Below are 20206 nucleotides of genomic sequence, written 5' to 3'. Positions count from 1 at the left end.
ACTTATGATCCTCACCATAACTCCTTGGAACACCTAGCTAGGCTGAATTAAGTTTCAACCACCAAAGCCAATGACTATTTTCTTGACGTCTCTTACATCAGTTATGTCCTTGGGCTATTAAGCTACAAGCCCTTATCTCTTATTAACCAATGGAAGAATAATACTGGAAGAAGATATGATGGCTCAGGCTAGATAAGCCAATGCCATGAATTTTTTTTTTTAAACCAAAGAAGAGATGTTACCCAAGCCAGGTTTGATTTAACATCACAAATAAGAGAAGGTGTATCAACCATAAGCTACCCTTAAAACTGTCTCCAGATATTAGAGGAAGAACAAGGTCCCCTCTAGTGGAAAGCTGCGGAATATGTCGAGTAGGAGATCCTGAAAGTCTTGGTTCTGTAGTATCTCGTTAGTTTTCTCCATACCACCTTTGCCAGGCACACACCACCTGGCTAATCCAATGAAAGCAGAGCTACTGCCTTTACTACTTGGATGTCTGGGCCTTGGGTCTTAACTCCTGCTCTTGGCCTTTGGGATTTGTTATTGCACTTTTCTCAGAGAAATCAGTGTTATCGTCAATCTTGTCATTAATGATTCAGTTTGCAAAGCTTCAGCAGCTGTGGCTGTAATTTCTCCAATGCAATTTCTCCATCTGGTGGTGTAAAAAGCAGCTCCCAGGCTGCTGTAGGTCAGTTTGCTCCACTCCAGCAGTGTTATTTTACAGCCACCATGAGCTGGCATTCAGATTCCACCTGACTACCGTGATATGATCTAGGGGAAAATGTAAACTGGTTTTGGATGATACCTGTAAATTTACTGCCCTCCGTGCCCACTTTGGGCATAATGACAAGTTTTGTTAGGCAGGTTGTTTTCGTGAGAGTCTGTAACCCTCATTAATGTGTTCCTTTCATTCCACCCACACACTCTCATACACAAGTTGATATATCCCTCAGGTTACCCAGGGTTGGTCCTTCTGAGAGGAGGAACATTTGGTTTTTAACATGTCATCTTTTTTTCAGTAAGACACAACCTGTGTACGTTATCTTATAAATACAGGCTTTGAATACCTTTGCCATCTGATCTTGGCAGAAATGAATTAAGATTAATTTCAAAGGCTCCAGCAGTCATGATGCAGGTTTCTTAGCAGGGGTTTTTGGTAAGTTGGTTGGTTTTGGTTTCATTTGGTTGGGCTTTTTTTCAGTTTTGGGGGTGTTTTTTTAGTGTGAGAGACAGTGGTTTGCTTAGAGAGGAGGGGGTTAAGGAAACTAGTTGTAAATGGGCAGATTTTCTTCATTGAAGATTTTGGATCCAGAATAGATTTGCTCCTCTTCTCTCTCACCAAATAGGTACAGATTGAGTCAGCACCCTCATTCTGCACATCCCAAAGAGCATTAATACCAGGATTAATGGCACTGCAATGTGTTTCCAGCTGCAGGGCAGGGGAGCAGTTTTTCCTGCCTAAACCACAGATGGATCCCATCCTGCAGCTGCTTTACCTGTAAACTGGAGTTTGTAAAGCATAAGCATTCACTCAGCCCCCCCAACAATACACAGTGAGCTCATGCAACCCTGTGCATGTCCCAAGGAATGACATCTCTGCACACAGGCAGAGTATGGCCTGAATGCAATTTTTAACACCTTTTTTCCTTAATTTTCATTGTGACACCTTATGAAAAAAATCAGTTAAGGGAGAGAACAGCAGAGAGCATGTAACTGGAATATGATTGACACCTGCCGTATCTGTGTTAGAATAAATGTGTTTTCATTAACTGGCACTAGGCGTCTCTGCAGCTCCCTAAGTGAAGGTGTGTTAATATGAACTGATACCTCCTCAGGATTTACATATGCATATACACATACACACACAGACTGGATGACAGACCTGTGTTCCTGCAGGGTCGCCTCCTTCCCAGCTGGCTGTATGCCTCTTGTATTCCCTTTTGTTCCAGCTGAAAAGGTGGATAAAGTCCCTTTCCTGGACTTAATGTACAGAGCACAGCCATAAATCTGGACATCGGAGACCTCTCAGACTGAGGATGAAATCGAAAACAGGTCCTCTGCTCATGCCTGGAAGCAGCAATACTCACTCATCTTCAGGATGTAAAAACTTAGGGGTAGGACTGAGATGCAGACTTAAACACAGACGTCTACATACTTATTCACACTCATCATTTAGAATCATTGCAATAGATGGAGATATAGGACTCCAACCATTTGTCTGCATACAGATGCAGAATTTCTGAACCTGGCTTCTCTCTGTACTGCTCTAGCATGGCAGATCATACCTGGAGGCAGTCAGCTGCCACTGTTCATGCTTGTAGTAATATTTCTGTGCTTGTGAACATCTTTCCCATCCTTGTTCCTCAAGTCTTATACCACCTTCAGTAGCTTATAGCACCCTTCATGGTGCTTTTGGTGACTTTGTTGAGGCTCATTAACAAAGCAGGACATGGTCTTCATTTGCTGGGCTCATTTTCTGCCAGGATAGGTTGGGCAGGAGAGAAGAGAGGGGAAAGGAAAGAGAAATACCTTTTCGGTGACAGATCAGCTCTCTGTCTTAAAAATATAGGGTAAAGAGAAAGCAATTGGATTAATACAAATCTAACTTATGGGACCTGAGATAAATAAACTACTGGAGATAACTCCCTTCTTTCTCCATGCAGGAGACAAAGCCATGCTGCTCTATATACTCAGAGATGGTATATCCAGCAGATACAACAGGTAGAGTGTTAGTCATCACAGCAGCTTGCAAATTATTCCCCATTAGCTTTTTAGCAAAATACCTCATTGCTGTTAACCTTAAGATAAAAATTGCTGAGATATTTACAAAAACACTAGGAGAAAAATTGCTCCTGATAAAACTACTCTTCAAAATTTTCCAGGAGGAGAGAAAAATAGCAGCCACATAAAAGTGTGGCAAAACCCCTGGCTTCAAAACTGCTCAGGGAAAGAGTGAAGACAGGAATGCATTCAGCCTTGCTCCCCTGAGACCCCAGTTTCTGCTTCAGTATGCTGAGCATCTCCACATCCCTTTTTTCCCAGTGGGGTCTTGTCATCTCTTGTGTTTTCTGAAGGGATGATGAGCTGAGGACAGCTACTGCCTGCAGCAGCACAGATGCAGTTTGTTGTTTGCTTTTTTTTATTCTGTGCATATCCTCCTACAGCTTGATTTATATTTCTTTCATCAGAAAAAAAGGTGGATAAATCTTTTGGGAGATATTCAGTTCTTTACATTTCCTCCAGTAGTCCAGAGAAAGAGGCACTTGAGAAGGAAGGCAAGATTGCTCTCACGTGTCCAAGCCACCTCTCAGAAACCACATGAGCTATAACTTAGAAAAGTCCATTCTTTGGGTTTTAGCATCCAGAATATACTTAACCCCTATTCACATGCAAATCCTATTTACAAGGAGGTATTAAGGAATATTTCTCAAACTCCTTAAGGTCCTCAAGAAGAACAAATTTTAAATGAATCCTGTTCTCCCATTAGTTCAGACCTTCATCTTTGTGCATTTCCAGGCTTATCCAAAGTCCTCTCACTCCAGGTTGCACTTTGTTTCCAGTTGTTGCACAGTGTATTTTATGTACAAGATACTGTCTTGCCAAATGGCCACATTCGCCTTTGGTGGCTTCAAAAGGTAATAAATCCATACATTCAGAGGCACTCAACAGCCTGAGCATATGGTGACAGCATGTCCCTGTCTGCTTCCAGTACCCTACCCACAGCAATTTGACAGTGCCCTCCCTGAAAGACTACCAGCACTGTCTTTTAGCAGGGTCACTTCTTCTTTGCTTTAGCATTTCCACCGGCCTTGCCATTAGTTTTGGTGTCTCCTCCTGATTTTACTGCTTCACCTTTTTCACCTTTCTTCCCACCACCTTGTTTCTTGTCAGTATCATCTTTTTCTCCCTTTTCTCCCTTTTCTCCCTTTTCTCCCTTTTCTCCTTCTTTCTTTTTGGCTCCATCCTTTCCTTCTTTCTTGGATCCTTCTTTCTGGTCCTTTTCACCATCTTTCTTCTTGGAGTCTTTGGATCCATCTTTTTTACCCTGAGCTTTGTCCACTTTTCCAGATACAGTGGGAACTTCTTCATTTTTTTCTTCTGCAGCCTGAGCTGTATTAAAAGACAGAAAAAGAAAATATGAAAGCAGTTACCTTGGGTTGACAGTAGCCAGGAGAAGGGCAAAATTCCTGTTCTCTGCTGGCAAACCTTGGACAAAGAGAAAATATTTGTACTGGGGCTGTGTCCGGTGTCTTGCTCACTGACTAGCAGCTTTCCATGCCTTTATTTTGAGAACATAGACTAATGAGATAAAGCAGAACCAGGAATTTCAAGAGTTGAGATGTGGATCTATTGTAGGAAATGGCTCTTCTTGTTAGGAACTGCTTCATGAACGTTATAAGCACAGTCCATAAGCATTTCCCAATAATGCCATTCAGTGTGGAGCTATCTCCTTCCACAAGAAGGAACAGAAACATCTCTCATGCAATTCAATACAGACCTGTCTTGGGTTTAGGGGTTTGGGTTTTTTTGGTTGGTTGGCTTTTCTAATTTTTATGTACAGGGTATGTCTTCTGCAAGTGAGAGTGGACAGCAGGGATTCTGCTAGGTAATTCACTTTCAGAGATAGACAAGCAGAAGATGGTTTGCTCAGCAGAAGACCATAAAGTAGGCTTAACTTTATGTTATGTCCAAGTTCAGTGACCATGGGACTGGCTTCCCACCTGACTCACTGTAATTAATTGAAGCAACACACCATGGGTATACAGTAATTAGCTACTAGTTAGCCCTAGTTTGGCATGTTTTAACAAGCCGTATTAGTTATAGGAAGCTTATAATACCTTTAGCTATGAAATATTTTTATATAGAAATACGCATATATGTGCTCACAGCCCAGAAAGCCAACTGTATCCTGGGCTGCATCAAAAGGAGCGTGACCAACAGGTCGAAGGATGTGATCCTGCCCCTCTATTCTTATCTCATGAGACCTCACTTGGAGTATTGTGTACAGTTCTGGTGTCCTCAACATAAAAAGGACATGGAACTGTTGGAACAAGTCCAGAGGAGGGCCACAAGGATGATCAGGGGACTGGAACACCTCCCATATGAAGACAGGCTGAGAAAGTTGGGGCTGTTCAGCCTGGAGAAGAGAAGGCTGCGTGGAGACCTCATAGCAGCCTTCCAGTATCTGAAGGGGGCCTATAGAGATGCTGGGGGGGACTCTACATCAGGGACTGCAGTGATAGGACAAGGGGGAATGGGCTTAAACTTAAACAGAGAAAGCTCAGGTTAGATATAGGAAAAAGTTCTTTACTGTGAGGGTCTTGAGGCACTGGAACAGGTTGCACAAAGAAGTGGTAAATGCTCCATCCCTGGCAATGTTCAAAGCCAGGCTGGACAGAGCCTTGGGTGACACTGTCTAGGGGAAGGCATCCCTGACCATGGCAGGGGGGTTGAAACTTGATCTTGAGGTCCTTTCCGACCCAAGCCATTCTATGGTTCAGTGATTCTCTGACCTTGGATTCAGCTCCCACATTTCAGGTGAGAAGACTCGTAAGTCTGACTATAATTATTCTGACAAAGGATTTGGTAGCAGAAAACTCTTCATCATCTTTTTTTTTTTTTATTTTCCTTCTACTGGAAGCGTTTCATTTCTGAAGTCAGAGGCTGATAAACTGAGCTCTCATCTCAAGAAGGAACTTGACACTTAAACACAGATCATATTTCATACATTTTTTATGGAGAATTTTTCCTTTGCTGAAGACCAGCTGAGTATGAAGTTTGGCAAAAACAAGTGAAAATGTGTTAAGTTTCCCATTACCTCCTTTTCTTAAAATCCTCAGTATCTGGCTCAAATATGAAAACAGATAAACATGTTAACACAACTGAATAATTAAAATAAGCCAAGATATAGCAATGACCTAGAAGCGACCTCAGCAAATGGAGGATGATTGGTCACCACTTAGCTTTGTTCAGCTGGCATCTAGGCGAAGTAAAATTATTTCATGTTTGTCACAGGCTAAGGAAAGATAAGAGTAAATCGGCTTAGGAGCTGATTTAGTATGGACCATTTGGTGACATGTCTCAACCCCTACCTGGAGCCACTAGACACCAACTTGATTAAGCAGCCCCAAATCTCCCAACACTATGGATGTCTGTAGTGGCACTATCAAATTGCAGCAATGTATTACCTGAATTTATTATGCTTACCTAAACTATTCCTTCAGTATGCACACTTAAAAAAGATAGCATCTTTTGACCTTGTGAACTGGCAATCCATTTGTACATAAAAATTGAAGGAGAACAGTATAGAATATTTCTTACAACCACAGAGGAAATCCTGTCATCTCATATTAAAAAGAAATAATCAAAAAGCAAACAAACAAAAGAACAAAAAAAAAAAAAGAGAGGAAATAATTATAAAACCCCACCACATTGTCTGCTTCCTAAACGAATATGGTAGGAACCAGGCAAACTCCCCAAAATGCCAGCTGGAGCAGCCTCAAAGCAGAAAACGTGAAGATCAACCAGGCCATGGACCCAGACAGTACATCTCCACCCAGAGCTAAAGGCCAGGTCCTGCTTGTACTTCTCCCAGACTGGGAGACAGAGCACAAATGAATTAATTTGTATATACATTTTATACACTGAAACTTTAAGTCCATTTTATTTATGTCCAGTAAAAGGGCTTGCCATATATGCCACTCAAAAAGTGCGTGGAGACCCATTTGGCATTTTCCAATGTGACAGCTAGAATTTTCCATAATGGTAAATGTGAAGTAGGATAAAATAATGCCAAGAAATGAGTGTTGAAGTGTTGCAATATATTAATTATTAATAGCATTTGACCTTTACACAAATCTTTAAAGCATTTAATGGCCACTCAGTAATTTAAATCACTCAAGTAATTTCTCTGGCCTTGACTGGGTCTACCAGGGATTGTCAAGGTATAAGTATATAGTCAACAAATACATACATTTTATTTTATGACCACATTAATCAACGTGAATTGTCAATGTCAGTGGGGTAACACAGCAGAGCATCACGCTCTGTACAGATGAAAATAGTAGCACAGAGATGAAGCCCAAAGATTTGCATACTTTCCATTGTACTGCTTAAATCATGTAGTAAAACTTTTCTGGGCACAGGGTACATGCTAATCTCAGAAGGAAGTCAAACCAGTGGGTTTGACCACACAAAGCTTTTGATTCTAACAGTTTAGGCACTGATAGCTGAATCAGTCCTTTGGGTCCCCAAGGCTGGAGACATACAGGCATTTTTAAGGCACAATTTACCTCTTCCACTTTAGCATCTCCCCTACCATGAAAGAAATCACATCCTTCTTATTTTCCACTGTGGATAAAGCAATAAACAACTAGTGCAGATGCAAACTTCTCCATATATGTGATAATGTACTTGTGGACAGATGACTCCCATCCCAGTACCACATCTCTCAGGGCAATTTGGGCAGGTTTATATCTGCCTAGTCCCATAGGACTAGAAGCTTCAGGGAACAGATATTCACGAGCAATTACCAGACATCAGCAGCCATTCAGCAACATGCCATCTAACAGCCTCCTACCCTGTGCCATGCCATAACCAGAATTCTAGGATTCTCAAAGGTCAATGGGTGGTCAACTAGTCAAATTATAAATTTAATTGGATAAATGTTTAGGTAGTTTTATGGTGTAGATGACTTCCCATAAATTGCATTCTTATGGTAATTTATTAATGAGTTCATGCTGCAATAATTCACCATGGTCTGATTAAATGTACACCAAATAGCCAGCCTTTGGATGTAGTACATGTTCATGGGATGTACAGGCTGCTTACAGGAGAACAAAATCTGTTAGCATTGGTGAAACAGCCATTTTGGTGCCCAAATACCCTTTCTAGATCATTCTTCTTATCACTAATGTATTGGTTTTCCAGGAGTAACAGCTAGGCAGGAAGAGGACGCAGCAGCAAATGAGTGGTCTGACTTTCTGCTATCTAGACACCTGATCTTTTACACTCTCTGGGACCTATTGATAGCTGGTTGGACTTTGGTCTTTTGGGCAGGAAATTGAAGGATACAATACTAAACACTTCCATGTGTTTAGTATTGTTCATTCATTTAAGAGTGTACTAACTAGACCTTGGGATGACCTTTGACTTTAAAGGAGGTTGAAAGAATTTAACCGTATGGAGAAGGACTTATTTATGTGAGTTGGGTTCAACTCCAAAGGGTATTCTGGCCACCCTTGGTTTATAATATAGGCACAGTCTGACGTCTGAATGTCTCTGAAATTCTGAGTTATGTACAAAATCCTGCTATTAAGCGCATAGTTCTGTATTTTGCTGGTATAGAACTAAATTTCTATAATTGTGCCATCTGCCTCTTTCACCGGTTTCATGGATTGAAGCATCATATTTTGAGTTAAGGAAACTTCCAGTATCTTCAAAGCTACAGTTCACATGGTTTGCAGAGGCATGGGGAAGAGAAAAAAAGTTCATGAAAAGGTACTGAGAAAACAGAAGTCAAATGCAGAAAGGGAACTGAGAAGCAGAGTCCAAGGCATGGTGGATCGCATCAGAAAAGAGAAGCCACAGACAAACAGACAGGAAGGCAGTCCCCTAATTTCCTTGCAGGGCCATTTCATCTTCTTCTCTCACAACAGGCAGGGAGTTGAGAGGTCTGGAGTGGACATGACCAGAGAGAGTTAGGAGAGTTTCAGTAGAGCCTAGGGTACAGAACCAGGAAAGATGAGTGAGAGCAGCAGAGACCAGTGACAGAAATACCATTGGCCATCAAAGAAAGGCAACACTAACAACTTTTTCTTCCTGCTGACATCTGCCAACCCAGTAACTGACCCTTAAAATGAATCAGACTCTGGAAATCTTAAACTTCAAAGGCATGACCCTGACTTGTACCAATGGAGAAACTTTTCATCCTTTCATCTAAGTGACAGTGCCTGCTGCCACAAGCACTGCAGGTTTAGTGCATGTGACTGTGAGGGGTTTACTAAGCCATGACAATATCTTAATGGTTGTATCCAAGAAGCCACAATGATTTACACTAAGGGAGGACCTAGCCCTTTGCATTCATGCATACAGAAAGCAATCCCCAAAAAAGACATGGGTCTCATGTAGGTGTGGGTATGGGAAGTACCTCCAGGGATCTCTGTCAGCTCGTTGAGTGGTGGCACAGTGTCCAGTTTGTCAGCGTATGTCTTGGCTGCTTGCCGTTGAGCATATCGTGCCTCAATTTCTTTTCTTGTCCGGGGAATTCGGCACTTGAAGATACAGCACAGCGTGATAACTGAGAAAGGAGAGAGGGAAGCATGAACATTCAGTTTAGTCAGCAGATTTCTGTCTCGTACAAGCTGGCCCACTTACAGTGGGAAGACAACAGGAAGAAAAATTACTTTCAGAAGAGTTGCTTCCAGTAAGAACCATTTACATCCGTGGAAGTACCTGCCTGAAGGATATGGTCACGCAGTCTAAAGCAATTGAGCTAACTGGAAATAAAAAATTGTCACTCTTCAGATGAGCTGTGGTAAAGGACTGAGCATGTCCTTCCCACCAAAACCAATGCAAACCATTGCCTTAAGCCATTTATGTCAGTGGTGTCTCTGAACATCAGAATAGCAACAATGTAAATTCGTTCTCTCTTTGGAAGTGACAGCAGCAAATAAGATGTACTGTCACCTTCCAATAAGGTATTATTGCTAGAGGTTCTTAACAATATATCTTAGCTATTCATTATTGTGGTAGGTAGATAAGGGGATTGTGGGCCTTCAGATGAAGAAAAAAATGAGGAGTTTGACATGAAAACACTTCAAAATAGATTCAGAACAACAGCTCAATATATGTCTTAATTGACTTTCATCTAAATCCACTTTGGGCAGACAAAGAATTGAACCAGATCTCCTAAATCCCCTCATCATGAGCTTACTATTCCATTGTGCTGCTTTCCTGACCTAGGCTTCTTTACGTGACTTCAGGATACAAATCACACTTTTACTCCTAGTAAGACATATTTTCCCTTCATGCTTAAACATACGTTCCTTCAGAATTTCCATCTGCAAATCTAATCATGATTCAGACAATTCATTGTAATAACATCTTTATTGATTGGTTTCCTGGACTAGAAATTCACAGACTTGACCAGATCATTGATCAAATGATCACTTGGTCAGATCCATGTACAACCTCTGACAATAACAAAACAACTTCAATCAGACTCAGAAACTGGCAGTCATAAAATTAGTTGACCCACAGGTGACAAACATGTCAACAAGCATGAGATCTCATGGTTTCTGTGAACACTTATGTTACTTTTCTGTGGGCATCCTTAAAATAGGATCATAGATTCGTAGACTCATAAAATCATAGAACCATAGAACAGTTAGTGTTGGAAGGGACCTCCCAAGTTCATCTAGTCTGACCCCCCTGCAATGATCATGGACATCTTCAGATAGATCAGGTTGCTCAGAACCACATCCAGACTGGCCTTGAATGTCTCCAAGGATGGTGCATCTACAACCTCTCTGGTCAACCGGTTTCAGTATTTTATCACCCTCATTATAAAAAAATTCTTCCTCACATCTAGCCTGAATCTTCCCTCTTTTAGTTTAAAACCATTACCCATACTAAAAAGTGTCTCCCCATCTTTCTTATAGGTCTCTTTTAACTACTGAAAGGCCACAATAAGTTCTCTCTGGAGTCTTCTCTTGTCCACGCTGAACAACCCTAGCTTTTCCTCATAGGAGAGGTGTTCCATCCCCCTGATAATTTTTTTGTGGCCCTCCTCTGGACCCTCTTCAAGAGGACCATAATTTTCCTGTACTGAGGACTGCAGAGCTGGATAAGGTACTCCAGGTGGGGTCTCACCAGGGCAGAGTAGAGGGGCACAATCACCTCCCCTGACCTGCTGCCACACTGCTCTGGATGCAGCCCAAGACACAGCTGGCCTTCTAGGCTGCAAGTGCACATTGCCAGCTCATGTCAATCTTTCATCCACCAGTACCCCCAAGACCTTCTCCTCTGGGGTACTCAATCCCTGCATCTCCCAGCCTGTATTGATACTGGAGGTTGCGCTGACCCAGGTGCAGCATCTTGCACTTGACCTCGTTGAACCTCATGAGGTTCACATGGGCCCACTTCTCGAGCTTGTCCAAATCCCTCTGGATGGCATACCTTTCCTCTAGCATGCCAGTTGCACCACTCAGCTCAGTGTCATCTGCAGACTTGCTGACAAAGCACTCAATTCTACTATATCATTGATGAAGATATTAAACGCTACTGGTCGCAGTACAGACCCCAGTACAGACCCCAGAGGAACGCCACTGGTGTCCATCTAAATGCTAAGACATTGGCCACTACCTTCTGGATGTGACCATCCAGCCAATTCCTCATCCACTGATCAGTCCACTCATCAAATTCATCTCCAATCCCTCCAATTTTGAGAAAAGGATATTGTGGGGGATCTTGTCAAAAGCTTTACAGAAGTCCAGATAGACAACATCCATAGCCTTTCCTTTGTCCACTGATTTTGGGGGATTCTTCTTTTCTAAATAAAAGCTCAACTTTCCAGCCTACATCACCTACATAAGTTCTTCATCTCGTTTATACTTTGTGGAAAGGGGTTTTGAAGGTAAGCAGAGCCTTATGCTTGGAAAGATGTGTGAGCAGTTTTACATGTTCTGTTTTCTGTTTTAGCTTGAGTTCCCACATGTCACATTAACACTATGAGAAAGGAGCAAGCATCCAACTTCCTGTACATTTCAAAAGTCAACCTTCTCTGGCTTTATATTACCATGAGCAATGTATCAGACCTTTGAGACTAATCCAAGAAAGCAACAGAAACAATCTGTACTTTTGGTTCCAAGTGTGAACATTTATCATCCAATAGGAGTAAAAAAAAAAAATTGCAGATGCATCTACACCAGCACATAGACCACCTGCTATAAATTTTACTCCCTAAGAGTTTGTCCTGTACCTGTGCAGTCTCTCCTAAGGAAAGAGGGATTATGTTAACCAGGAACAAGCTCTGCATGACCTCTCCATACCAGAAAAGAGAAAAGGAAAGTAGTAAAACACCTTTCTCAGTGTTCTGAGGTTGGTGTAAAGTTACTAAGTGTAGCAGCTCCTCTGTATCTTTACAGAACTTTGCTGCCAAAAGTATCACTTCCTTTAAACAACTTGCTGCAGAGGTGTTGTAGTGGAAGCACACTCAGGGCTATCTAAATGTCACAACAGGACAAGACAGGTGAAGTAAATTGCTTAAACCAACATGAAATTGTAACATCTGTGACTGGGGAAGCAATAAAGATGATTATATCCTTACTCTTCCATGAGGGTCAGCAAGAGGTTGAGAGTAATTGAGCTTTTACTTGTCTTACAAAAGGAAAGCAGGGTACCCATATGGCATTATTGGCAGCACAACACCATCAGCGTGCAGGTGGGTAGCGTACAACATCTGGAAAGCACACAGCTGGGTCTGCCTTGCTGTTCAGGGCAGCAAGATTTCGCTGTGCAGCTGCCCATAGAGCTACAGCTACACTACAAACAGCAGAAGGCACAGACCTTTTCAGGGTGGCAGGCAAAAAAATACTCAGTAGCTAAGCAAGAACTCAAGGCAATGTCAGGCGAGACATAAGCATGCACTTTTAACAGGGGCAACGAATGGGGAAGCAATCTGCAGGAGAGAACAGTGTATGTGCTTTTTCTCTAGTCACATTAAAATCAAGATCTATTGTTTTCCTAAAAGCGCTCTGGAGTTCAGCTAAGCCAGGAAATCCTCTATTCACATTTGAGAAAAAATTGCCAGGCAAATTAGCACCATTATTTCCTGGAGACCGATAAAGAATAAGAATGCCAGCTTTCAAGTAAAGCACAAAGAGATTGCTCAGTGCCCTTGAAAATCAAGGACAAAAAGTCTTCTGATATCACAGCAGTTGACTTAGCACTATGGGAAGAATAGGAGTGCCTGTATCTCTCACAGTTTCACTTCTTTCAATTACTAAGGACAAAAATGGTAGTTGCTACATGATAGTCATGAGCTGGGCTCTCTGTTCAACTTTCTAATGGAGATAAAGCACTACACTGAGGTACTGGGGACTTAAGTTGTCTTGGGATGTGAAATGATTCATAACCAGCCACTGGACCAAGAGGCTTATGTGAAAATAATACAGTACTACTTTTACCTCCATCCGCTTTGCAAGCTGTGCTTAGTGTGAAGCTCAAGTCATGCAGGGGCATAAGCATTGAACTGATTACCATTATTTTTAAAGGAAAAAAGAAAACCCATGCCACTTAATAAGATTCAGGATTTGGTACAGGAGCTTTAGGAGACTGAAACTGATGCCAGGAACATTTTATTGCTGTGGGAAATTATTGCCTGCTATATATCTTAGTTTTCCCCTCCAGGTCAGACACAGGAGACAGAGTGGGTGGAATTCATCTGCTCTGTGTGTCCCAAAGCTAGAGATTACAGTCTTATTCACTCCAGGTTCCCTTTATCACTGATGGGGAGAAAAGCATCTCTACAGGGTGAATAATCTCATCTTAAAACAAAATAAACCACTCTCTGCAGCTGCCTTTACACTAATTACAAAAAGAGATGGGAATGACCAGTATCACAGAGGACCATGGAACACCTGCGATGCCTTGAGTGAGAGTCAAAGGCTGGACAATGTGCCCTAGGACTTCCCAAATGGTGTCAGAGATCTACACAGGTGTGTGAATTGTTCCTTCAGTTAGAAGAGCTGAATCTCATACTTTGGAAGATAAGAGATAAATATTTGTTGCATAGTAGAAATTTGGAGCTATCTTAGCATCTCTTCTTCTATGCCCAGTAGATATATTTTCTCCTGCTTCAAATCAGTGATATTATATTTGTACCACTAATAAATTATTCATCAACTGAACCACAAACCAATGTAATCTGTACTGATTCCTGGGCCTTTTTTTATGTCAAGGTTAATCATAGAATCATAGAATCACAGAATGGTTTGGGTTGGAAGGGACCTTTAAATCTCATCCAGTTCCAACCCCCTCCCACAGGCAGGAACACCTTCCACCAGACCAGGTTGCTCAAAGCCCCATCCAACCTGGCCTTGAACACTGCCAGGGATGGCGCAGCCACAGCTTCTCTGGGCAACCTGTGCCAGGGCCTCATCACCCTCATAGGGAAGGACTTCTTCCTCAGATTTCATCTCAGTCTCCCTTCTGTCAGTTTAAATCCATTCCCCCTTGTCCTGTCCCTACCTGCCCTTGTCAAAAGCCCCTCTCCAGCTTTCTTGTCGGCCCCTTTATGCACTGGAAGCTGCTCTAAGGTCTCCCTGGAGCCTTCTCTTCTCCAGGCTGAACAAGCCCAGCTCTCTCAGCCTGTCTCCATAGCAGAGGTGCTCCAGCCCTTGGAGCATCTTTGTGGCCTTCTCTGGACTTGCTCCAACAGCTCCATGTCCTTCTTGTGTTGGGGCCGTAGAGCTGGATGCAGGGCAGAGTAGAGGGGCAGAATTCCCTCCTTTGACCTGCTGTTCACACTGCTGGTGATAGGACATGGTTATCCTTCTGGGCTACTAAAAATATCCATTCCTATAAGATAATATATCAAGAACTGTACTGTACCATGAGAGTTAAACATCAAAGCAATGCTCTTACAAAAGCTTAGAATGTGACATGGCATCAGTTGAACATATTAACTGATAGACCCATGTTCTCATGGTGGAAGGATTACAACATACAAAAAAACCCCAAAACAATACTGAAAACATCGATGATGATTATATATACTACGAAAGTACCTTAAACAAAAAATTTTTGTTTGGGATATGAATATGTGCAGGAATATTAATTGCAATAGGCAGGCAGATGACTTGACTCCAAGCTTTGAATATCTGGTTTATATTACACGTTCACCAATTTTCTCATTCCCCAGGTAAATGCTTTAATCACACTGCTATCAAACAATATTCAGTTTCATTCTTTCATGCTCTGGCTGTCCTTTTCCTTTCCAGGATTTCAGCTTTCATTTTAATTGTTGAGAAGGCTTCTAAAATGCAGCCTGAATAAACTATTACCTTAATGCCTGTCTGATGCTATGGTGAGTGTGAAGAAATCTCTGTAAGATGTATCAGTACCCTAGTAACATGACAGAATGTCCATAAAAATACCAAGGTGTGAAATGATAACATGATTCGTGGTTTCTCTGCTATCAGACCACATAAAGCAGAAGAAGATACATGCTGTGTGATGAAATGTAGTGGAGTAATTTTTAATTTTGTCAGCTTTCTCAGCTTTTCTGTAGTAATAATATATGGCCTTGTGATGTTGTGATAATTGGCCTCTCCTGTGAGGTGCACAATTAAAAGAAAGGCTGTATCTTCTTCAGTAACATGCTGTGGATTACTTTGCTGTTGGCCTTCTATAAATAGTTTTTATTTTTTTTTTCCTTTTCCATTATCTGACACACACAGTTAAATTCAGCCACCTATTCTGAAGGAACATTTCTGTTTTAAATTACAAAGTTGAGTCTGGCCCTGCACATGCTGTTCTCTTTCTACACTGAAGATTCAAGCTGACAGCATATCAAATTACTGTTCATTGTTTCTGCCAGGCTGATCATGTGAAATGTAATTTCTTATGAAGAAAACAAACACTTGGTGGTTCTTATGAAATGAGTATTTTAAAGGAGTCAATATTTTGCTCTCTATGATGACAAAAGGAGCGTGACCAGCAGGTCGAAGGAGGTGATCCTGCCTCTCTGCTCTTGTGAGACCTCACCTGCAGTATTGTGTGCAGTTCTGGTGTCCTCAACATAAAAAGGACATGGAACTGTTGGAACAAGTCCAGAGGAGGGCCACGAGAATGATCAGGGGACTGGAGCACCTCCCGTATCAAGACAGGCTGAGAAAGTTGGGGCTGTTCAGCCTGGAGAAGAGAAGGCTGCGTGGAGACCTCCAGTATCTGAAGGGGACCTATAGAGATGCTGGGGAGGGACTCTTCATCAGGGACTGTAGTGACAGGACAAGAGGTGATGGGTTCAAACTTAAACAGGGGAGGTTTAGGTTGGATATAAGGAGGAAGTTCTTTCCTGTTAGGGTGGTGAGGCACTGGAATGGGTTGCCCAGGGAGGTTGTGAATGCTCCATCCCTGGCAGTGTTCAAGGCAAGGTTGGCTAAAGCCTTGGGTGATATGGTTTAGTGTGAGGTGTCCCTCCCCATGGCAAGGGGGTTGGAACTAGATGACCTTGAGGTCCTTTCCAACCCTAACTATTCTATGATTCTATTGTAAGTGATATATTTTTATTCTTCAGTATATACTAAAAAACCCTGACTTGGGAAATAATGAAGAACTCTGAGGCTTGCTCCTTTCTGGATTTTTAGCATGTTTTCATTATTTCTACAGGGAGGTAATATCTTCCTAATATTCATATCTGGTACTATTCAGATTGGAGGAGCTGAGAAATGTCTCCCAAAACCTCTTCTCTGAAGTACAATAACAGAGCAAACATTAAACACTGAATTTTTTTACCATAAACAATTAGATGCTTGTGACCAAGTAATGGGTGTGTGTTTACTCCCACTGGCTTAAACTAAAACATTTTGGTTTTTAACTGAAACAGGCTAAGAGCATATGCAAAAGACCAAAGAGCTGGGTCGGCTTAAGCCAAATAACCATGCAGCCAAGTTACCCTGTTCACGGTCTCTTTTTAGTTTTCACTTAAGTGAATTTCGCTCATCGGCATTAACACAATTGCTTCTAGGTTAGCTGGGCAACATATTAAAATAAAAAGAAAAAAGAAAAAAATATCAAAGAAGGAAAGAAACAACTTTATTGTCTTAGGAGCTGGAAAAAATGTAAATGAAATACCTTCTCCAGAGACTGCTTGGTGTAATATTTCCGCAGAACTATGACTGAGAACTGAACAGTTTTATAAACTGAATGGAAATTAGTTACAATACACAGTAGGTTTATTCCTTTGAAAAAATAAGTCTGTCAATGAAGCATTTAATTAACATTTAGCAAAGTAGCCTGGGCTGCTCTGAGTTAATTAGACAGCCATTCCATTGTTAATAATGCAAGCAATTAATGCAGATGAATTCAAAGTCAAGTTAACAGCTGCACTGGTGTTTAAATGCTCTTTGCTAAGGTTTGAGTTGCTTACTATGCGACTACAATGAGGCTTTAAGGGAAGAGGTAGCATATTTTGGCTGTTCAAGCTACTTACAGCAGTGTTAACAGCTGTGATAATGCAAGGATCAGTGAGGACTACTAAACTCTTAAGAAAAATAGTGCTTGGGTGGGTGCTTGCAGGACTAGTCCACCCTGGGTGCTCAGATGTTGACAAGATGCTGGTGCATGAACTACCTCATTTAAAGTTGTCACTGCTGTCACTGGAGCTATTGCTGAGATAATAGTGCCTGGAAAGAGGTCCCTGAGCTGGGTTGCAGGAGAAGGAGGTTTTCCTTTAAAAGACTGTTCAACCACCTACAGGGCATGAAACTGCATCCTGGCTTGGCATCAGGCTTGGGATCAGGTTGCAGTAATGGGAACTCAGAAACTGCTTTCTTCCAGAAAACATGGAGACATAGATGGTAAAAATGTTAAAGTTCAGGTTAGAGATTAATTAGATGGTCTCTCAAAAATCTTCTCAGTCCTGTATTTTATCTCACTTTAAGGCTGTTCTTTCAATGGAAATATAGTACTTGGATTAATGTACTGATTTCCTAGAAAGCAAAAATGGGAGGCAAAGAATTAAGAGATTGAGATTCTAGTCCCAACAGCTGTGACAATATGACTTCAAGCAAAGCATGTTTTTAAATATGCCAACCTTTATAAAATGCCCTGAGGATATGCTAGCTGCAAAGGGTCAGGGGCACTCCAATATTTGTTCAGCCATCAATCTTGACTACACCTCTACATGTGATGTTTTCCTGATGTCTGGAAACACCAGAACAGGGTCTGTTCACACCAATAGATCACATCATCTGACCTCTCTGCACATCACAGGTCATTATGTTTAATTACTGCCTGAGTGAAATAACTTGTGTTGGATCAAATCCCACTTTACTCTGGGGAGAGCTATTAACGGCTGAAGAGCATGGCAATGTTTGATCACACTCCCTACCACATTTATTTCTTAAATTCTTCTTTGAATTGAACTGGTTTTAATTTGTAGACTCTGTTCTTCCTTCTATATAGAAGATTAGAAAGACTTTTAATATTGTTTTTTGGTTTTGTTTGGTTTTATATTTATATATATATATATTTTTCTTTTCTTTCTGAAGTCCTTCAATGCTGCAATCATGTGATCTTTTGACCTTCTTTCCAACAAGCTAAACAGTGAGATCAGTGAGACTCTTGTTTGAAGACCTTTCTCCAGGCATTGAATGGAGATGATGACTTTCAACTCTTTTTTTCTCTGCAAGTTTGTTTTTTCAGCATTTGTTTTTATCCGTAGGCACAAGCATCTCATCAGGACAGCATACAGAGGTCAGAAACTAACTTCTCACTAACCCACACTAATACATTCAAGTAACTCCTTACTGCAGCATCACCCTGAGCTGCATTGCTTAACTGATTGCTCTGATAATACTAATTTTCACTAATCATAATTTAGTCACTGAATGTTTATTTATTCAGCAGATGAGGTCTATATTCCTTTCTCCCAGCCATAGATCCTTGCTTCTGCTGTTATTCACTGTATTTTGTTTGAACAGATTCAGCCAACTCCCTGCATGGCTCCTTCTAACCCCCCCATGATTTTTTTACTTTTTTTTTACTTTTTCTTCTTCTTTCTATTGACAAGGAGGACAGAGCTTTAACAGCAGCCACTTGGTATTTATTCTGAGCTCACCAGCAAAAACTATGGGTTAGAGTTGAACCTTTCATCAGAACAAATGTTTCCTTAGGAGATTTTGGTTTGAGCAAAGTTAGATTTATGGGCTAGGAAATGTGTGGGACAAAAAAAACCAGGTAGCCCCCTGGAACATCCCTGTAGATCCAGACAGGTTATCCAGGGCACTTGAGGACATAGGTCATCTCACCCTTAGGTAGACATCTAAAGTAAACAGATAAATTATTCCCACTTACTCTCTCATCTGGTCACTTTAGATGCCTACAATGAAGGTGTCTCTAGATAGGTGAGATGAATCATAGTGACAAAGTCCATATTAGCTGTTCTGTCTGGCAATCTAAGCTGTTAATTAGCACAAGCCCCAATTCAAAAAAGCTCCTGATTGCTTATGCTTTCTGTCTCTTTCTTGATTTCTGTCTCTTTCTTCTATTGCATCTTTATGCCTGATGCAATAGATCCTAAGGCTAAGGTGAAGCTCTCTAACCTTCTTTCCCCACCATCCCGTCTTAAAGGCTGGGAGCAGGAATGGGATTAACATCCCAGGAGGTGAGAGGTTTGAAACTGAACCCTCTCCATTGCCAAAATGCAAGGAGAGAAGCTGTCACAAGGAGGAGCCAGCACTGCAGCCCCGTGAGGCAAGATCTAAGGATGGTTGCTTCATAACAAGGAGAAATACCTCATCAGGCATTTATGACAAAAATGGGCAATAAGCTGGGCCTGCCCTTTCTGGCAAATTAGAGCTAGCAACAAAACCCATGATCTCAACTCCCACAGCTAATCTTGTGACTTGGGAAAACCAAAGCCAGATTTGGATATTCTCTGTGCAGCTCAGACCTCTCTACCCTTAGACCTCACGTAGTCCTATGGATACACACAGATTTCAACACATAATTAACTGGAAGTAATGTACGGCTGCTACCTACATTCAATTACAGCAGCTAAGAAGCAGGGATATGGGCTGTTATTTACCCTGTCTTGTGAATCTGCAAAATCCCTATTGTTTGTTGTTAGTTGGATTTTGTGTGACATGGTGGCTTGTGCCCATTCTCCACACTGGGTAGAGAAAACGCACTGAAGCAGGATCATGAATGAAACTGGCAAAAAACGGGAATTAAATTATGGTCTGTTGAAATAACAATAGTAATAACAAACCAGAACACAGCAGGTTTGCCCAGTACAGTTGCAAATCTGCCGTTCACTTCCAGATCCATAAAGCTGTACAGGAGTGATATTTGGTTCACATAGATCTCAAGCACACTTGTACCTCTTGCACTGTGCCATACAGCAAAGCAGCCCCTTCCCACAGTCCCCATCTCTGATGCCAGAGTTCTCATGTGCCCATGCCTTGAGCATGAATGGTCA

The 20206-nt window shown here is 41.6% G+C and overlaps 1 protein-coding gene across 1 annotated transcript in view; it reads right to left on the bottom strand.

The window, feature by feature from the left end:
* Positions 1–3720: 3720 nt before the first annotated feature.
* The window catches only part of TMIE (transmembrane inner ear), a 34952-nt gene continuing 18466 nt past the window's right edge, over positions 3721–20206 (bottom strand). Inside the window, exons 3-4 of the mRNA XM_061365883.1 lie at positions 9149–9298; positions 3721–4110 (exon numbers count right to left, since the gene is read on the bottom strand). Coding sequence (XP_061221867.1) covers positions 3776–4110; positions 9149–9298 — 485 coding nt within the window. The 3' untranslated portion in view covers positions 3721–3775. The remainder of the gene's footprint in view (positions 4111–9148; positions 9299–20206) is intronic.

This window comes from Neopsephotus bourkii, unplaced genomic scaffold (assembly GCF_033783945.1).
Source record: "Neopsephotus bourkii isolate Nb327-2 ecotype Australia unplaced genomic scaffold, CSIRO-AGI_Nbou_v1 NB_122, whole genome shotgun sequence".
Lineage (NCBI taxonomy): Eukaryota > Metazoa > Chordata > Aves > Psittaciformes > Psittacidae > Neopsephotus > Neopsephotus bourkii.
The sequence above is the reverse complement of the archived record's forward strand: the minus strand, read 5'-3'. Positions and strand labels throughout refer to the sequence as shown.